Source organism: Ascaphus truei, chromosome 8 (genome assembly GCF_040206685.1).
Source record: "Ascaphus truei isolate aAscTru1 chromosome 8, aAscTru1.hap1, whole genome shotgun sequence".
Taxonomy (NCBI): Eukaryota; Metazoa; Chordata; class Amphibia; order Anura; family Ascaphidae; genus Ascaphus; species Ascaphus truei.
In genome coordinates, this window is record NC_134490.1 from 54,844,368 (window position 1) to 54,856,599 (window position 12,232).

The 12,232-nt window shown below is 47.6% G+C and overlaps 1 protein-coding gene across 1 annotated transcript in view; it reads left to right on the forward strand.

Moving 5' to 3' along the window:
- The first annotated feature begins 1,190 nt into the window (after positions 1–1,190).
- Positions 1,191–12,232, forward strand: part of WDR11 (WD repeat domain 11) — a 66,007-nt gene continuing 54,965 nt past the window's right edge. The window contains exons 1-2 of the mRNA XM_075612060.1: positions 1,191–1,420; positions 10,670–10,781. Of these exons, the coding sequence (XP_075468175.1) occupies positions 1,335–1,420; positions 10,670–10,781 (198 nt within the window). The 5' untranslated portion in view covers positions 1,191–1,334. The remainder of the gene's footprint in view (positions 1,421–10,669; positions 10,782–12,232) is intronic.

Below are 12,232 nucleotides of genomic sequence, written 5' to 3' on the forward strand. Positions count from 1 at the left end.
ATTGTAGCACCAGTTTCGGGACATTGTCTTATCATGCACTACATACAATAACCCCCTCTTCCCCCAATGACATACAATAACCCCACCCTCCGCCGATCCAGCGGGCAGATGCGTAAATTTGGGCCCAACTTCCGGTGCATGTGGGGGTGAGGCTTAAGTAAAGGACTGGCCAAACGCAGCGGGGGAGGGGCCGACGGGGCCCGGGACAGCTGTCCCAGCTCTCACCCACTGTTGGCGGCTCTGCCATGCAGCACAGCACCAGTATTACATGCACCCATGGGGGCCCCTAGGCACATGCTTACTGTGCCTAATGGGTACTCTGGACATGCAGAGTCCAGTGCAGTCTAAAGGTTAGCAAGGCAAACTCACAAACTAGAGTTTCAGAAAATCATGTTTTTTTTAACCCTATAAAAACTTTCTACAACTCACGTGCTTCTGCGGAGCTTTCTAGCTGTTTGAGGGCGTTCCCTCCCTAATGGGTTTTGTATTTCAGCGCACCACGGATCCCAATGAGTCAGTTTTGGGGTCCGTACAACTAAAATATTTTCCTATACTAAACTTTAGTGGTTCTTAACCTTTTACGCAATGCAGAAATGTACTCCGCTAAACCCCAGCCCATACCTCCTATGTACGTAAAAAATACTATTGCCGGGGACGGGATTACATTTTATTATAGATTTATAAATAAAATAACGATGTATCGGGCTGAAGGAGTCGCGCAGTGGTAATGCCATTATTTTTGTAGCAGGTGAACCCAGTTTACATCCCAGAGCCAGCGTTGACCTTGGATAATCCACCTTTGATCCATGTGCCTCAGGGTCCAACATTAGATGGTAGGTTTAGTGCAGCTGGGTATATTGTCAGCAATGTATGATAAAACATAGGAATAAATTGGCATCTATATTATATAGAATTAAAAAAAAAAAAACATGAGTTTGAATAGTACAACAGTGTACGAGTATAAACATTCTGAATCATTGAATAAAACATATGGCAGATACTGATGGCGTCTTAAAGGATACAACATCTCCCATCACCTAATTGCATTAGCAGAACCCCAGGGTTGTACAGAACACTACTCCCGTGCTTAAACGCAATGACAATGTTTCCACTGAGACTGACAAACTTGGCTTGACGGTCACTTGAGATCACGTGGTACATTTTCCCTTTTCCAATATGGCTGCCGCGGCGTCGCGCACGGTTCCACCTACCCGGAACTGTGTCCCCGCCGCCTCCTCCTGCACAGACCCGGAAGTATCGGGCTGGCTGTAGCAGCTGCTGGGTCATTAACTATAACGGTACCGGTCCCTCTATCCCCCCCTCACAGCCCCAGCATGATCCCGTTCACCGTGAGTATCAAGCTGTCAGCCCGCACTCTCACCGGAGCCCTCACCCAGCACAACAAGGGGGCGCTGGACTGGTGAGTAACCCCGGGGCGGGACTTAACCAGTGCTGGGGATCTGGAGAGGAATCGGGGTCATGTTAACATCTTAAATCCCGTCAGAGGTCACCAGGAGGCAGCATAATACCTGTCATACATATTAAGAGCCTGTACTACCCAATTACTATACTGTAGTACATATTAATATATTATACTACCTATCAATAGACTACACTACCTATCAATATACAATACTACCTATTAATATCCTATAATATATTATGCTACTTATCAATATACTATAGTACCTATAATGTATTATACTACCTATTAATATACAATACTACCTATTGCTATGCTACATTTCAATATACTCTATTGTCTATCAACATACTACAGTATACTACCTAGCAATATGTATCAGAGCCCCATAAAATTAGATGGCAATTTACAATTTGATACATAAAAGTTCCCATAGCTGAATGATAAAATATTGGGAAATTAAGATCGTTCTGATTTTTTTGCATCACGGGGTAATGGGATGAGGTGCGAAGTCACAGGGGTCATGTGTAGGGAAAGTATTGCAAAGCTCATTGATATAGGGTGTGTGGGCGAGATAAATCAGACAGGTCATGCTGTGGTAGAAGTTAGTGAAGCCTTTCACAGTGAAAAGGTTAGAGTTTGGAGAGGGATTTGAATCCAGCCCTATATGAGCACTCCATAAATAGATTTTAGTATTTCATCAACATTGTATTGTATTGTATGTCTTTATTTATATAGCGCCATTAATGTACATAGCGCTTCACAGTAGTAATACATGTGGTAATCGAATAAATAACAGATAATATAAATAACAGATCATGGGAATAAGTGCTTTAGACAAACATAACATTAAGGAAGAGGAGTCCCTGCCCTGAGGAGCTTACAATCTAATTGGTAGGTAGGGAGAACGTACAGAGACAGTAGGAGGGAGTTCTGGTAAGTGCATCTGCAGGGGGCCAAGCTTTATGTATCATGTGTTCAGAATGTTCACAGTGCTATTCGTATGCTTCTTTAAGCAAGTGTGTCTTAAGGTGGGTCTTAAAGGTGGATAGAGAGGGTGCTAGTCGGGTACTGAGGGGAAGGGCATTCCAGAGGTGTGGGGCAGTCAGTGAAAAAGGTTTAAGGCGGGAGAGGGCTTTAGATACAAAGGGGGTAGAAAGAAGACATCCTTGAGCAGAACGCAAGAGTCGGGGTGGTGCATAGCGAGAAATTAGGGCTGAGATCTAAGGAGGGGCAGAAGAGTGTAAAGCTTTAAAAGTGAGGAGAAGAATGGAGTGTGAGATGCGGGATTTGATTGGAAGCCAGGAGAGGGATTTCAGGAGGGGAGATGCTGAGACAGATCTAGGAAAGAGTAGAGTGATTCTGGCAGCAGCATTTAGGATAGATTGTAGGGGAGACAGGTGAGAGGCAGGAAGGCCGGACAGCAGGAGGTTACAGTAATCAAGACTGGAGAGAATGAGGGCCTGAGTCAGAGTTTTAGCAGTCGAGCAACAGAGGAAAGGGCGTATCTTTGTTATATTGCGGAGGAAAAAGCGACAAGTTTTAGAATTGTTTTGAATGTGAGGGGCGAATGTGAGAGAGGAGTCGAGTGTGACCCCTAGGCAGCGTGCTTGGGCTACTGGGTGGATGATCGTAGTTCCAACAGTAATGTGGAAGGAGGTAGTAGGGCCAGGTTTGGGAGGAAGTATGAGGAGCTCTGTTTTAGCCATGTTGAGTTTAAGGCGACGGAGGTCCATCCAGGATGATATAGCAGAGAGACATTCAGAAACTTTGGTCTGTATAGCAGGTGTAAGGTCAGGTGTTGAAAAGTATATTTGTGTGTCGTCAGCATAGAGGGGATATTTAAACCCAAAAGATGTTATTAGGTCACCTAGAGAGAGTGTGTACAGAGAAAAGAGAAGAGGTCCCAGGACAGAGCCCTGGGGTACCCTCACAGAGAGATCAATAGAGGAGGAGGAGGTGTTAGCAGAAGAGACACTGAAAGTATGATGGGAGAGGTAGGATGAGATCCAGGATAGAGCTTTGTTCCGAATACCAAGAGTATGGAGAATGTGAAGGAGAAGAGGGTGGTCCACGGTGTCAAATGCTGCAGAGAGGTCGAGTAATATGAGCAGAGTGTAATGACCTCTGTCTTTGGCAGCATGGAGGTCGTCAGTTATTTTAGTGAGGGCTGTTTCCGTGGAGTGAGCAGTGCGGAAGCCAGATTGTAGAGGGTCTAGGAGAGAATAGGTGTTGAGAAAATGGAGCAAGCGAGAGAATGCAAGACGTTCAAGGAGTTTAGAGGCAAAAGGCAGGAGGGAGACAGGTCGATAGTTAGAAAGACAGGTAGGGTCAAGCTTGCTGTTTTTGAGTAATGGTATGACTGTTGCATGTTTGAAGGAGGATGGAAAGGTCCCAGAGCAGAGGGAGGAGTTAAAAATGTGTGTGAGCGTAGGGATTATAGTAGGAGCAAGAGGTTTTAGGAGATGGGAGGGAATGGGGTCAAGAGGGCAAGTGGTAGAGGGAGAAGTGGCGATCAACAGCGACACATCCTCCTCTGAGACAGTGGAAAAAGAGTCAAGGAAGGCAGGAGGAGAGTTAGAAAGAGGTGTAGGATGGGAAGAAGAAACAGAGGGGATGTTCTGACGTATGGATTCCACCTTTTCCTTAAAATAGTCAGCAAAGTCCTGAGCGGAGATGGAGGAAGGAGAGGCAGCTGAGGGTGGTTTGAGTAGAGTATCAAAGACAGAGAACAGTCGGCGTGGGTTAGACTTGTGCATGTTGATTAGTGCAGAAAAGTAGGCTTGTTTAGCTTGCGAGAGGGCAGAGTTGAAACAGGATAGCATAAATTTGTAGTGAAGGAAGTCTGCGAGAGTGTGAGACTTCCTCCAGAGGCGTTCAGAGGAACGAGTGGAGGAACGCAGCATGCGTGTGTGGGAATTTAGCCAGGGTCTAGGGTTAGAAGGGCGAGTGCGGCAGAGAGAAAGTGGGGCATGTAGATCAAGAGAGGAGGACAAGACAGATTTGTAGTTCCTGACCAGGTTGTCGGGGTCTGTAGCCGAGCTGAGAGAGGAGAGGGAGGAGCGTAAAGTGGACTCAAAGTCAGGTAAGTGAATAGAGCGCAGGTTTCTGCCGAACCGGGGTGTAGATGGAGGTGGAGAAGGGGAGAAGCGAGATAGAGAAAATGAGATGAGATGATGGTCAGAGAGAGGAAAAGGGGAAATGGAGAAATCTGAGAGAAAGAAGTTCTTAGTGAAAACCAGGTCTAAGTAGTGGCCATCCTTGTGGGTGCTGGCTGCAGTCCACTGTTGAAGGCCAAAAGAAGAGGTTAGAGAAAGAAAGCGGGAAGCCCAAGGGAGAGAGGGGTCATCAATGTGGCAATTGAAGTCCCCAAGGAGAAGAACAGGGGAGTCTGAGGAGAGGAAGAAAGAGAGCCAGGATTCAAAGTGAGAGAGAGAGGCAGAAGAGGGATGAGTAGAGGTAGGTGGGCGATAGATGACCGCCACATGAACAGGGAGAGGAGAGAAAATCTGGACAGTGTGAGCCTCAAAGGAGGGAAAAGCAAGAGAGGGAGGAATAGGAAGGGTTCGGTAACGACAGAGAGAGGAGAGCAGGAGCCCCACGCCTCCACCCCTGCCATCAGTGCGCGGAGTGTGGGAGAAGGAAAGGCCACCGTAGGAGAGGGCAGCTTCCAGAGCAGAGTCAGACTGAGTGAGCCAGGTCTCAGTTATAGCAAAGAGAAGCAGGGAGTGAGAGAGAAAGAAGTCATGCACAGAGAGGAACTTGTTAGAGAGGGAGCGAGCATTCCAAAGGGCACAGGAGAAAGGGAGAGAGGAGGGAGGGTGGCAGGGGATGGGTATGAGGTTGGAGGGGTTGACACCAGAAGGAGTAGAGGTTGCAGTTGGCAGGCGAGGACGAGCGCATGTAGGATTAAGACAGGGACCAGGATTGGGAGAGATATCCCCAGAAGCAAGGCGGAGAAGCATGGATAGAAAGAGGATGTGTGAGGATGATTTGTAGGGGTGTTTTTTAGTGCAGGGGATATAGCTGTGTGGTGTCAGAGGACGCAGGTAAGAAAGGAGTTCATGTGAACAGAGAAGTGATGAAGGAAGGAGAGATGGAGATATATGAATGGAGTTAGAGACATACTGAGGCTGGTAAAAAGAAGTGCATCATTTGAGAAGAAGTGAAGTCACTGCAAATAAAAATGGTAAAGGCAGCATCACAGCAGTAATGATGCAGTCTGGTATTGATGATATCCTCCTTTCCAGCGTAGTTCAAATGCAGGAATCAGGGCCAGATGGGGTGTCCACTTCTTCCTCACTTCTTTTGAACTTCCTTTTAAACTTCAGTTGTTCAGTAGTCATGCCACTTATAATGGGCCACTTGGATATGGGCTGCAGGTGATGCCGAGTTAGTGCCACATTACAATAAATATATAGAGATCTCCGGCCTTCTATTTCAAACTTTACTTGGTGTAAAACTGCTCAATAATTCTATATGTTTAAGAGTAATATTGCGAATGGTGTTTTTGTCCTGACCAAAATTAAACTCTCAAAGCAACAAGTTCTGACTCTGAAATGTAGATTTTTTTTGTAATAATTTGTATTTATTTTTAAATGCCACCACAGTATGGTAGCGATGGTCAAATATGAAACTTTGGATGGAGTGAGAGTCAGATCTTTTAATCCATAGAAACTCCATTCAATAACTCTGGCAGTGTGCTTTACCAGCAAACCACACCTCTGCTCTGTCCGCCCACTGCCACAGGGCATGTTATCTCAGCATATCTCCTAGTGTCCTTTGTCAGAAGATTCCTGGTTGTATTTCAAATTCCCCATTCTGTTGTAGTTTATTAAACTGGCTGTTGTTGAAGGAGGTGATGTAACGAGTGTAAAGTGAGCGTTGTGCCTTTACAATGACTTGCTGGCTTGATGGGCAAAAATGTCAAAGTGCAGGCTGCAAATTTTCACACGACCTTGAGACCTTTGTTTTGCAGTGCTACATACACCATCCCCAAACACACCTTTATGGAACACGTGGCAAGGCACCTGTGTACAAAAGGAAGCACACCTGAGATACCTGGGATACATTTGGATATGCAATGACCTAACATAGCATCTCTTTTGGTGACTTAGGCCAGGTCCCCGCTGGCTACTCTAGCGCCCGCTGTGGTGGACGCTGCAGGGACAAGTGCCGCCCCACAATGGGGCCGAGCCGCTGCGAGGGGTGGGGCGCCACGCTGCGCTGACAGTTTCTCTTGCTCTCAAGAAAATTGAGATCAGGACTCGCGACGGAGCGCTAGGCCACGCCCCCAGCTGTTCAGCCAATGAGGATGAACCTGCTGGGTGACCTCACGGCCGCGCCCCCGTCACGCGCCCCCTGTCTTTCCCCCTGCAGCTCACTGCAGACCGGGGGACTCGGCTGCACGTGCCGCCAGCCTGGCAGACGTGAGTGCAGCGGGGCCGTACCCTTAGGCTTTGTCCATCGTGCATGTAGCTCGCGTCGAAACAAACACTAGGACGGCAATGTAGTAGTGCAAAGTGGCGCGTGCATATTCGTGACAGGGCGAGCGGCGCTTCGCAATACAAACAAGTTTGTTTTGCAAGCACGATGCTGAGGAGGAGCAGGAGGAGCGCGGAAGCTAGCGTGTCCTACTATGAACCAAGCTAACCTGACCCTTAGCTATATTAGAAGAGCTCGATCTGATATTAAATGTAACTCGATCTTGTCTCCACACAAACATTGAGCGATGTCGCTGCTGCTACGCAGATCTGGTTCAATGAGGTTCTGCTTTCCTGCGGGAGGAGAGAGCTGCTGTAAAGGCCAGAGCTGCCTGTAAGCACTTTATGTTGGAGATCGTGACTCCTACTTGAAAATTGAATGTCTTTTAATAATACTAAGCATGATCATATACACATTCAGCCTCAAGTTCCCTCCGCCTTACAGAATGCTTTCCAAACACATCTTTGATTCTACCCAAACTGGCCAGACAATTCTGAAACGCTGCTGTAAATAAATTCTGCTGTAGATGATTGAATTGGGTACGGCTGCCAAAATCAACATTGAGCTTTAGAGGTTCGAAGTGTTTAGTAATGCTCAGTTTCATTTCTCCACTGCTGCTACAGTAGGTATCAACACATTGCTTTGTAATGGGCTACTGGGACTAATCCCAGCAAATGAGTAACTACTAGATGTGCTATAACGATGGATGCTCTGTAAAGGCAGGCTTCGCCCCGTTAAACTTATTCTTCTTGTTCTTAACAAAAAAAAAAACATAAAAAGAACATTGTTTACTTTTTTTGTTTTTTAAGCGGCAATCATGTCGGCAAGAATTTCTTTTTTGTACATACTTGGAATTGAGATATCCTCTGGAGTGATACCGCGCTTAATTATGCAACTAAATCCATTTATAATTTTGGCGGGATTGCCCTTTAAACTGTACAACATGGAGCCACTTTGATGTGTTTTTATGGTACAGGAAGTTCCAGTTACCATAGACATCAGTGTATTTTCATGTAACTTTTGAACGCTTAGTAGATGGTGGGAAGATGCAATGTAATTACATTGTAAGGAAGGTTGGGAGTCACGGTACTAGACATAGAGCGCCAACTGCTAGAAAATATTTGTTCCACAAACGCCTAATTAATCAATCAATCTTATTGCCTACTCATCAGACTGTTGCTAACATCTTTTTGACCTCTGAATAGTATATATCCCCGGGCAGTATAGTGTCATAAGCTTGTGGGGGGAACACATGCTTAGTTAAGCTGAGTCCATGGTGACTGCAGCCGTGCGGAGGCGCGCTGAGGCTGAGGGAAAGCGGGAGGCTGACGGGGGGTGGCGGGCCAGTGACGTCACGGAGCTGGTTCGCCCTCATCGGGCGAACCGCTCACGTGACCGGCCCTGTGCTCCCGTGAGCGCTCAAACTAAAAATTGTATAAGGCCTGCGGACACGTGCGCGAGCCCCTGCTAAAGCCGCTCTCATTGCGGCTGCAGGGGCTCACTGACAAGCGTCAGCGCGCCTCAGCACGGGTCAGCGCCTAAGCGCTGACCCTGGACTCAGCCTTAGGCTTGGTCCCCGCTGGCTGCTGCAGTGCTCGCTATGGCAGGCACTGCGGGGACAAGCGCAACCACTCAATGGGGCCGGGCCCGCTGCGAGAGGCGGCCGCCTCGCTGCACGGCGAGTTTTTGAGGCAGACCCGAAAATTGAGATTGGAACTAGCGACGGAGCGCTAGGCCACGCCCCCCAGCGGTTCAGCCAATGAGGGTGAACCTTCCGGGTGACGTCATGGCTGCCCCCCCCTGTCTTTTCTCCTTCAGACCGGGGAACTCGGCTACATGCGCCGCCAGCCTCGCAGGCGCACATGCAGCGCAGACAGTGGGGCTGTAGCTAAGGCTCCAAACTGCACTTCCGTGTGTGCAGACAGCATGGGTGGTATAGCAATAGTTGCCTCTGTGGATTTAAAGCATTGTAGGGAGCGACTTTGGAAGCTCCTGTTGTAATTGCCCGCTATTCCACCCACGCTAAGGTGCAGTTTGGGGCCTTACTAAGCGCGCACTCCCCACACGGGCTCAGGAACCCGCTACACTGCTTGGGATTCACCATGACAGATTTTTCTTATTGGCGATCCTCTTGGAGATTTCTCATGAACCCCCTGTTGGGGACCACTGGTCTAGTGGAATAGATTATTCTAACACCGGTGATCTATCGCTGGTAAAGGAACTGTTTCACACAAGTTTATATTAAAATCTCACTCTTTTGAACACCGCATCTTGCCGTTACCAAATTGTACGCCTCTTAGTCACAAATGACATCACATGAGGTGACCATTGGACAGCAGAGAGATACTGAACATGGCAGCACACAGCGGGAAACAATGTAACCCATTTATGTATAACCTTTCTTTAGATATGTAACAGAATTATAACCTTAAATGAAAACATTTAAATTAAAGTTGTTGTTGTTGTTGTTGCAGCAGTGTAGTTTGCCTCTGACCAGGTGGTGCATTAGGCGGGGATTATAAATTGGCTAATGCCTGTGTGCGCGCACGCACGACGAAGCGCGATCTGAAGAGACAGACATTTGTCTTTTCACGCGTTGCCGCGTGACATCAGTGTCACGTGTGCTGGTTCAGCCAATGATGGCACACCAGCTTCATGCCAAGCCCCCACCACGGTGCCAGCACTATGAGCAGTGATCACTTCTGCTCCAACCGCGCAGCAAGGTAAGAGCTCGATCTCTCGTAAGCAAGCGGAGTGTATGAGCTAGTGAGGTGTAATATCTAAGTGCAGAGATGCAATTAGAACAGGGGTGGGCAATTGCAGTCCTTAAGGGGCACCAACAGGTCAGGTTTTAAGGATATCCCTGCTTCAGCACAGGTGGCTCAGTCAATGACAGAATCACTCTACTCTTTCCTAGATCTGTCTCAGCATCTCCCCTCATGAAATCCCTCTCCTGGCTTCTGATCAAATCCCGCATCTCACACTCCATTCTCCTCACTTTTAAAGCTTTACACTCTTCTGCCCCTCCTTACATCTCAGCCCTAATTTCTCATTATGGACCATCCAGACTCTTGCGTTCTTCTCAAGGATGTCTTCTTTCTACCCCCTTTGTATCTAAAGCCCTCTCCCGCCTTAAACCCTTCTCACTGACTGCCCCACACCTCTGGAATGCCCTTCCCCTCAGTACCCGACTAGCACCCTCTCTATCCACCTTTAAGACCCACCTTAAGACACACTTGCTTAAAGAAGCATATGAATAGCACTGTGGATATTCTGAACACATGGCACATAAAGCTTGGCCCCCTGCAGACGCACTTACCAGAACTCCCTCCTACTGTCTCGTACGTTCTCCTTACCTACCAATTAGACTGTAAGCTCCTCGGGGCAGGGACTCCTCTCCCTTAATGTTACTTTTATGTCTAAAGCACTTATTCCCATGCTCTGTTATTTATTTGATTACCACATGTAGTACTACTATGAAGCGCTATGTACATTAATGGCGCTATATAAGTAAAGACATACAATACAATACCTGTTGGTGGCCCTTGAGGACTGGAGTTGCCCAGCCCTGAATTAGAATCTACACGTGCACTTTGAGAAAAAGCTAGTGCAGTACAAGCACATGAGCTCTGAACCAACATTACATTCATTCCATTTCTGCCAGTGAAGCCAGCAATGCATTGCTAGGCTATGAAAACAAAGGGTCAATTAATTGTGTGGACCATGCTTCCTCTCCCTCTGTTGACCATGCTTTCTTACTAGGGGTTGTCAAGGTCTCATTGCGTATGGATGTCACTCGCTGGTCCTTGTAGTGGATCCCAGGTCTGCACAGACTCTACAGGTCTTAGAAAAACACAAAGCCAATGTGGTCAAGGTAAGCCGCGCTGCCTCATCGATTGTGAGGGATGTCAAGACATACTGTACTATAAAGACTATTCCTCTTTTAACCTTATGTACTGTTGCAGAACGTGAAACCATCTGTCTGCTACGGTCACACTCTGTGCCGGGGACTTATCTCTTTGTTCGTTGGGCTGGTGGAGTTTGTCTGATTGTCATTAGTACAGGGGTTGCCAACTCCAGTTCTAAAGGGCCACCAACAGTTCAGGTTTTAAGGATATCCCTGCTTCAGCACAGGTAGCTCAATCAGTGTCTTAGTCTTTGACTATAGTTGTAACGTAATGACCATAGTTGAGCCATTGATCTTTCCTACTTTGGGAGGGGTAGATGCAAGATGCTATGGGGCTAATTCTGTCTCTGCCAATTATGGTGTTTTCGGCCAAAATTTTGTCTGAAAACTGCCCTGTTGGGCACTTCAGTGGATTTAGCAAAAGCTCCATCTTCTTTTTATAACACTGTCACCATGGGAGTGTAAGAGTCAGTCAGCCATAGCTCCGTTCCGCTCCCGTTACAGTTAATTAATATGTATGTCTTTATATAGCGCCATTAATATACATAGTGCTTCACAGCAGTAATACATGTGACAATCATATAAATAACAAATAACAGGTCATGGGAATAAGTGCTTCAGACATAAAAGTAACATTTAGGAAGAGGAGCCCCTTCTCCGAGGAGCTTACAATCTAATTGGTAAGTAGGACGAACGTACAGAGACAGTAGGAGGGCGTTCTGGTAAGTGCGTCTGCAGGGGGCCAAGCTTTAGGCCAAGCTCCCAGTGCCTCCGCTGCACGCGCGCCCGCAGCCGATTCCACGGTCTGCAGTGAGCTGCAGGAAGAGATACCGGGGGGGAGTGACGGGGGCGCGGCCATGACGTCACCCGGCAGGTTCGCCCTCATTGGCTGAACCGCCGGGGGGCGTGGCTTAGCGCTCCGTCGCTAGTCCTGCTCTCAATTGTATTGAGAGCAGGAGAAACTCTCGCCCCAGCGCTGCGGCCCCCCCTTGGAGCGGGCCCGGCGCCATTGAGGGGAGGGCTCTCGTCCCTGCAGCGTCCGCCACAGCGGGCGCTGCAGTAGCGTGCAGGGACAAACCCTTATGTATCATGTGTCTAGCTAGCACGGTGCTACTCATATGCTTCTTTAAGCAAGTGTGTCTTAAGATGGGTCTTAAAGGTGGATAGAGAGGGGGCTAGTAGGGTATTGAGGGGAAGGGCATTCCAGAGGTGTGGGGCAGTCGGTGAGAGGTTTTAAAGCTGCAGTTCAGTCAATATCATGTTCTATGCCTTTGTATTTGAGTCCTATTGGATTCCTTCCATGAAAAAAAAAAATGTATAGAAACAGTGTGTGAGAATGTTCCTCTTAAAGCTGCAGTTCAGGCAATATCCTGCATGTGTGTTTTTTTTTAATAAATCAGTTCTGTAGTAAGAAAAAA